At 43.0% G+C, this 7,263-nt stretch overlaps 1 protein-coding gene across 1 annotated transcript; it reads right to left on the minus strand.

Moving 5' to 3' along the window:
• Positions 1-58: 58 nt before the first annotated feature.
• Positions 59-2,625, minus strand: LOC121954130 (photoreceptor outer segment membrane glycoprotein 2-like). The gene is made up of 3 exons (XM_042501467.1): positions 2,045-2,625; positions 1,036-1,282; positions 59-377 (listed from the first exon to the last, which is right to left on the minus strand). Exons 1-3 carry the CDS (start codon positions 2,623-2,625, stop codon positions 102-104), a joined length of 1,104 nt encoding a protein of 367 aa, XP_042357401.1. The 3' UTR covers positions 59-101.
• Between the last annotated feature and the right edge of the window lie 4,638 nt (positions 2,626-7,263).

Genomic DNA, 7,263 nt, shown 5'->3' on the forward strand with positions numbered 1-7,263 from the left:
TCAAAATCAGTAAATGTAATGACAACAACTCTTTTTAAGTAATGGGGAAAAGGTCCTTATTTAGGCCGTCGAGGATGCTGTTCCCTGATGCCTGAGAAAGCTCAACTGGCTTCAGTTGTTGTCTTCGGCGGCGGCACATTGTCCGGCCCATAGTGAGCTGTAGAGGTGGAGGGAACGTTAATGTTTGGGTCTCCATTGTTGAATGTGTCTATCTGGTTGCTCTTGCCGAGGTTCTTGATGATGTTCAGGTTGGTGCGTGCAGTCTCCATGAAGCTGTTTTCCAGCAGCCAGCCGTCAGAATCAGAGTTGAGGTCGCCCTGTCTCAGCACATTTTCCAGGGAGGTCTGCAGGTAACGAACCCCTGTCAAAACAGAGAGCTGAAACAAGACACACGGATACATGTTAGTGACAAAATCACATGAAATGTAGACAAAAATCATGATACAAGATGTCAGAGCACTAGCTTTGTTTCCTCCATATCGTATGCTGTAACAACCTCCACTAAGGAGGTTATGTTTTGGGTTTGGTTTGTTTGTCTGTTGGTTTGTCTGTTTGTCAGCAGGGTTATGGAAAAATTACTGTCCCGATATTTTGAATGGAAGTCAGTGGAAGGGTGTAGCATTGGCAGAGTAAGAACTCATTACATTTTGGAGTGGATCAAACTCATGAGTTGGACAATAAGGTTACAGCCTTTTCTTGTTACTGTCTGGATAATGTCTCATACTTCAAAAAGTTTAATGATAAGCAAATTTTAATGATTTATTGCCAGTGACGGACCTTCTTCATTTGGGTGGCAAACAGAGGCGGCAAGTGGCCGCAAGTGGCCACCTGTGTTTCTTATGTTTGCCGCCCGAATTATGTCACTAGAGGCAATTTATCAGACGGCTGGAGCCACAAAAACCTATATACCCTACAACTTTTTATTTTGCATGCAGTGGTACCTCTAAGACCTGAAACAAGCTTTGTAGAAGTAGAGTTTCCCTTTCATGTCACCATTAAGACACCATTTGTGGTTGTCAACTTGTCTCTCCTCACCTCAAACAGCCAGGTGATGAGGACTGTGAGGCCAATGGACTGCATGATGTGGGTGTAGTACTCCAGCAGCGCCTGGCGACACCCTTTCATCCACAGGTTCAGCACCTCTGTCTGGTGCTCGTAGTTGAAGTGAGCGGAGTTGTTGGTGATCTGCTGCTGGATGCAGGGCCGGGGGGAGTTGACGTTGCAGCAGCTGAAAGGGACTCCGTCCATCAGGTACTTCCCCTCCACGTTACTTTTTAATCGGCTGGAGAGCAGGAAAAAGAAAGAGAAGCTTAGGATCTGTTTGTGCATCAGTGTGTGAAAGATTTAACTTTAGTGTTGTTGTTGGGGACCCTGCCAAAATTATTTCTTGGTAGAGGGTATGTAGTTATTTATTTTGCACAAAGGAGGTTAGTCTGACATTTTCAGAAGAGCAGGAAAGGATCTTACAACTTTTACGTATTGCAAATGAGCCTTTCAGCCTTTTTGTGCAAGATTTTATAATTTTTTAATTTGCTGTTTTAAGGCTTTAATTTCCCATTTTCCCCGCATATATGTCACTTATGAGAGAAACAGAATATACGTGGATCTTTATGATTTTAGCAGTTCCCTTTCTTCCAACAGACGTGCCCTCCTCACTTTAGTCTGCATCCTAACAGAAAGTTTAAAAAAAAGTTAAATAAGATCTTGAAATTCAGACTTACTGTGTTATGTAGTATATTTTTATCCTAAAGTGGAGCGGCTAGAATATTCATATTTTTGTTGTTAGCCATAAATTTTGATATTTTCAATTCCACATTTATTGTGAAAATTATTATTAATTTGATTTTATAGTTTAGATAATATAAACATTTGCATTTTTAATGTTTTGCCTCTCTAGGAAGAAGTTTTTTCACCAGTACTTTTTCCTTACTTGCACATATTTTGAGATATTAGGGGGAGGGTGTTGTGTTTACATTCCCTTTTTATGCTAAGTGGGAATTTACTCTCAATAAAATCAGTGTCCTCATCTGCAGTTTGCACTTACTCCACCACCTCTTTCCGGGACATATCTAGATAACGGTTGCTAATCCACTGGATCTGAAACCAGTCTTTATAGCCACTGTTCCCACAGCACTGGAACTCTATCTGCAGCATGTCCACAGTTCGCTTCAGGAAGCATCGTCCCGGCGTGTCCGTGTCCTTATAAAACCTGATGGCCTCTGTCAGCCCCAGGTTCAGAGACTCCTCTAGCTCCCCGCGCATGCTATAACACAACAGAGCCCCCACCAGCACGCAGAAGGTGAAGAAGAACGTGCATATGATGTAGGGCAGCATGATCAGCTTCCAGCGCAAGAACTTGGTGGTGTCCACGCAGTCGTAGCAGATCTTCCCACCCAGGAAGTTTATGGCACAGGCGATGAGGCCCACGGCGATCAGCATGTTGGGCACGTACTGGATGTCCCTGTCCGCCATCAGCTCTCCTCGCTTGTTGATCTCCACCTTGAGGTACAGACCCAGGCTGAACAGAATGACCCCTGTCACTACTGAGATCCAGTTCAGGATCCATAACACCTGGGCCAACTTGTCTCTTTTGGTCTTGGTGAACTTCAGTCTCAAGACTGCCATTGTATTTATCTCCTCTGTGTGATTCTTTGAAAAGCAGGGGACGATTAAGGGTGGGACACAGGTAGAGCAGGAGAGAGGAACAGGTTATCCTCCAGGAGGTGAGGGGGACCAGGAGGAGGGGGATTGGTTGTACAGTTCTCCGAAGGTCCACTCATAAGCAGCTTAGCCTGGTCATCACGATGGATATCTTGTGGACGCTGCATTGTGGTCTGTGAGAGAGTGTGAAAAATATTCTCACATGACAGCACAGTTTTTTGGAAACAATTGAAAACACTTAAGACAAAAACAGTTCTGAGTCAAAAATGTTATCAGTTGTATGCAAACGGGAAACAGTCCACATGTTATGCAAACTGAGGAAACATCTGCAACGTGTGATTAGGTTTTAAAGAAAAACACAATTTCCTTTTAAATCCAGTGATTCATACATTTCTGACTGAACAAAGTTCCTAAAAGTAAAATTTAAGGTAAAATTGACATGATGAAACAGAATCAAAGAAGTCCCTTGCACCTACCTTATTCTGGTCAGTATTCACCTTGAACGTTTGACATCATTTTCCTTATTATCAGTTTGTTTTCCTGCTGACATCCTCAGATTTAGTCCCTGAGAGAGGTGCGTGGTCGTAGTGACACAGATATTATGGATGCAGCCACGGCAGCATCAGAGTGAGACTCGTAGCCAAGTCCTGACCCTCCTCCTAATCCCCTTTAATCATTAATCAGCCCTGGGCCCAAGAGGGATTTGGACCCACCTTCTGCCACCTACACAAATCTGACTGTCCCAGCACTGTGAGAGTAATGCATGACGGTCATTGTGTGAGTGTGTTTGTGTGTGTTTTCATTCAGTAGTAAAAAGCACACCTAACTGGACATTCTCAAACGTGATATTTTACTGTCAATGTAGTTAATTAGTCACAAATTTTACTGATGCCAGCTTGTAATGACAACAAAAAATATAATCACAGAAAGAATTTAGATGAATTATTTTTCAAGTAATATTTCATCATGTGCTGCCCTCACACATAAGAACTAGAGAAGAAAATAAAGGCCATACAGGGTACATTTAGGATAAATATGCAGTGAAATATTCAGAAACAATTGCTGGCCTCCTCATTGGTGAAAATAAGGCTGAAATTGATGTCTTTCTAGAGGTGGCAGCATGCTTATTTTAAGCTAGTACGACAGTGGCTGTATGTTGTGACACTAGACAACATAAAGCCCAATGAGTGATGTCATAGCAGGTGTTATTTCTACAAAAGTGCCAAATGCCTGAAAGATCTGTCATTTAAGAAGTTCATTTTCACCTCCTGCTATCATCTCACCCTTGCTGGTCTTAGCTATTATGTTTCCCACTTTAATTTTAGTGCTCACACACACAGTAATATACACTCACAGCCAGGCTGCAAATCAGCCAATGAAATGTTAACTGAGAGTGAGATTAGTGGATTAACATGTACCAAAGTAGCTTGTGTAAGAAGAGAATGTTACCGTAGCCACCGGGCCAGTCAGCTAATCCACAGGGCAGACAGAACACACAGCACTCGCCGCTGCGCAAACCAAGAGTGAAGCTTAACAGAGCTACTGGAAAACCACGTCTCCAAGTAAGTATTGAGATCAAACAAATCCTTACAGCTTTCTCTGTGGAGGAAGAAGAATGCCCACCATGTTCATGCTTTTGTCTGCTCTTGTACTGATCTAATTATGGAAGCATGTAAGAGAGATTTTCCTGACTTAAGGGGGCGAGTTATTTAACCACTCATTAAGACAGCTGAAGTCAATAACCTTAGCTGTGGTTAAAACCTCTCTAGTTTTCAGTATGTAAGATGATTTCATAGGTAACCTTATTTTCTAATAGGTATCAGCATTTTTGCTTTTCAGTGATCTCTTGATCCCAGCATGTGAACTCCCTCGTCTCTGTGTGGACCCCGGGGTCTGAGGACATCATGCTGAATACAGAGGGCCACTGGTCCGAGGCGTTGGCCGACAACAACATAAGAGCCATCATTCGCTGGTTACGAGAGCTTTCAGCAGAAGGTACTTTAGGATTTGACTACCATGAAACTTTGATTCTGTCCACTAAGTGCAAAAGCACTGTTCATCACCTCTTTGTTTCGTTAACATTTGCTGCTGCAGGTGAAGCTGACAAGGACAAAATCCTACCGACTTTCAGCTGCTGGGTGCAGAGGACATCAGAGTTTGCTAAAAAGGAGTTATTAACACTTTGTAAGAACATGTTGCTTCATCAATCATTTTGAATATTAAATTACACACTGAGGATCTTCTTTTATATCTGGGATCTTCCTACAGGTTTCAGCCGCTGCCAGGGTCTGTGGATGTTTCTGGACCGTGGCGCTTTCACCAGAGTGCACATGCTGCTGCAGAGACTGAGAAACTTGCTCACCCTCGCCCAGTGGGCCAAAAAGCAGCTCGGGTCAGCCCATCTCTGGCACGGTACAGAAAACATACAGCAAACAGCCGGGACACCGTGATGGTTGCGTGATATTTGTCACTGCTATTTTAGACTTAGACATATCTACAAGAATTTACCAGAATTACAATTTGTATGTTTTTATTCAGGTGTTGGGGTTCCATGTGTGGTCTGCAGGGATACATCCGGCGCCGCAGACGTCAGACGTGGCTGCTGGAACCGAGAATACAAAGCCCTAAAGCAACACATCTGGCTGGGCCGGCTGGTTCAGTGGTGGGGCATCATGGGACTTCTACCCAAGTACCCTGGTACAGATCCGATCACACATGTTAAGCTAAATTGACATGATGACATGTTGCAAAGCCTCCAAAGTTTTTTTTTTCTCCGCTATTGTTAGAGGCTCAAGAGGTGAAGCGTATCTCACAGATGTGGAAAGAAATGGATCAGAGCCATCGCAAAGCTTGTTTGGAGACACCAGGGTAACGTGGATGATTTGACCTGATGGGGGAATTTCAAACCATTGTGCCAATTTTTCTCCTGCTGAAGTTTCCCTCTTTATTTTTCTCTGCATTTCTTACATTTGACCAGATCGGAGGAGGGAGAAGTGGGAAGATTCAGGTCTTTGATACATGGTATGGTGACTCAGTTGGATAGACAGCACGGATGTAATTGGACTGCTGAAGACTGCACAGACCAGTGCTATCCCCCTCCTAATCTTCAGGCCCTGCTGAAGCTTGTGTTGGTGCCTAATATTGACAACATGTCAGTCCAAGCGCTTGTATCCATCAAAATTATAGCATCAGTGAAGCCTTAAGTGCATCCCCTCTGTCTTCCTTTGTGCTATGTTCTGCTGTATTCTAGATAAATACTATAAATATACGTGTTGAGAAAAGCTGTAAGCCATATTAAAGATATATAAATATATCAATTTTTGATTCAGGTTATGAGTTCTTAACCTGTATGTATCACAGATCATGTACTTTGTCCTGGATATGGCGAACTTCCTGCAGTGCAAAGACGACCTCCTCCAGTCTTTCTGTCACGCCTTCGCTATTCCTTACAGCTTTTCCCAACAAGTCAGAGCCTTTTGGATGCTTGATCATGGTCAGACCAAGGTACAAACCCAAGAAGCAGAATTTATATCTTACATTAGGCATGTTACTGATTCATATTTTGATTTTTAAGTCATTAAAATGAGCATGTGCAAGCTGACTGTGATACCAGTGCGATGTAAGGACCTGTGAACCATCCTGGTGATTATATTAGCCTCCTTGTTTCAGCAGCCATAATAGTCTGCAGGTGACACTAATGGGCAACTTAAGTAGTGCGTATGATTAATATAATAACGCTCCACTGGGCCATTCATTAGTGATGAAATTATAGTGCCTCCCTTTTGGAAGAGAAGATGCTTTTATGATAAGAAACTTGCCACCGTCTTTATTGATAACAACAAGTAAGAGATATATAACTGACATTTTTTTCTCATGGATGTCAGGAGACAACATCTTCAATATTGTTTAAAAACAAAAAACCCTTGTAATGTTGCTTTATGTTTCACCCAGGCCTCCATGGAGTTATTATTGAGCCCAAAGGCTGCTGCTCCTTGTCTCTTCTGGCAGCATCGCTGCATCATTCACTGTCTGCTAACCAGGAAGCAGCCTCAGTTGGCGTTAAGGTACCTCCACTGGACCAGGCCCACAATAGAGAGTGCTGAGGATGCAAAGCTCTGCGCAGATGTTCTGCTTCAAAATAGGTACATTCTGGTACATTAATGGCTTGAATCGTCATTTATTATCTTATTATGCTTTGCTGACGACGTCTTTGGTCTCCAGTTGTGTTTCTGAAGCCTGGGCTCTGCTGAAGAGAGGCCACACGGAAAGCAACAATGTGGTCAAACACTTCCTCCAGGCGTGTAATGGATTTGGTTTGTGTGCACAGGCTTTAAAGTGCATCCCTGCAGGATATAAAGTAGGTGAATCTCTTGTAGTACAACAAAACATACTCAACAAAGATAATCAGCCTTGAGATGACATTTTTTTTCTGCATAAAAATCTTAATCAGGGTGAAGGGGACAATGTGAATGGGTTGACAGGGCCGCAGTTGTCACAGATAAAGCAAGGTAAGGAAGATTTAAGGTCCAGTGTGAAGGGTTTAGTGCCATCTGGTGACGAGGTTGCAGAACTGAAACTTCTTCCATGCACCAAGTGTGTGAG

The sequence above is a fragment of the Plectropomus leopardus genome, chromosome 14 (genome assembly GCF_008729295.1).
Source record: "Plectropomus leopardus isolate mb chromosome 14, YSFRI_Pleo_2.0, whole genome shotgun sequence".
In the NCBI taxonomy this organism is placed as follows: domain Eukaryota; kingdom Metazoa; phylum Chordata; class Actinopteri; order Perciformes; family Serranidae; genus Plectropomus; species Plectropomus leopardus.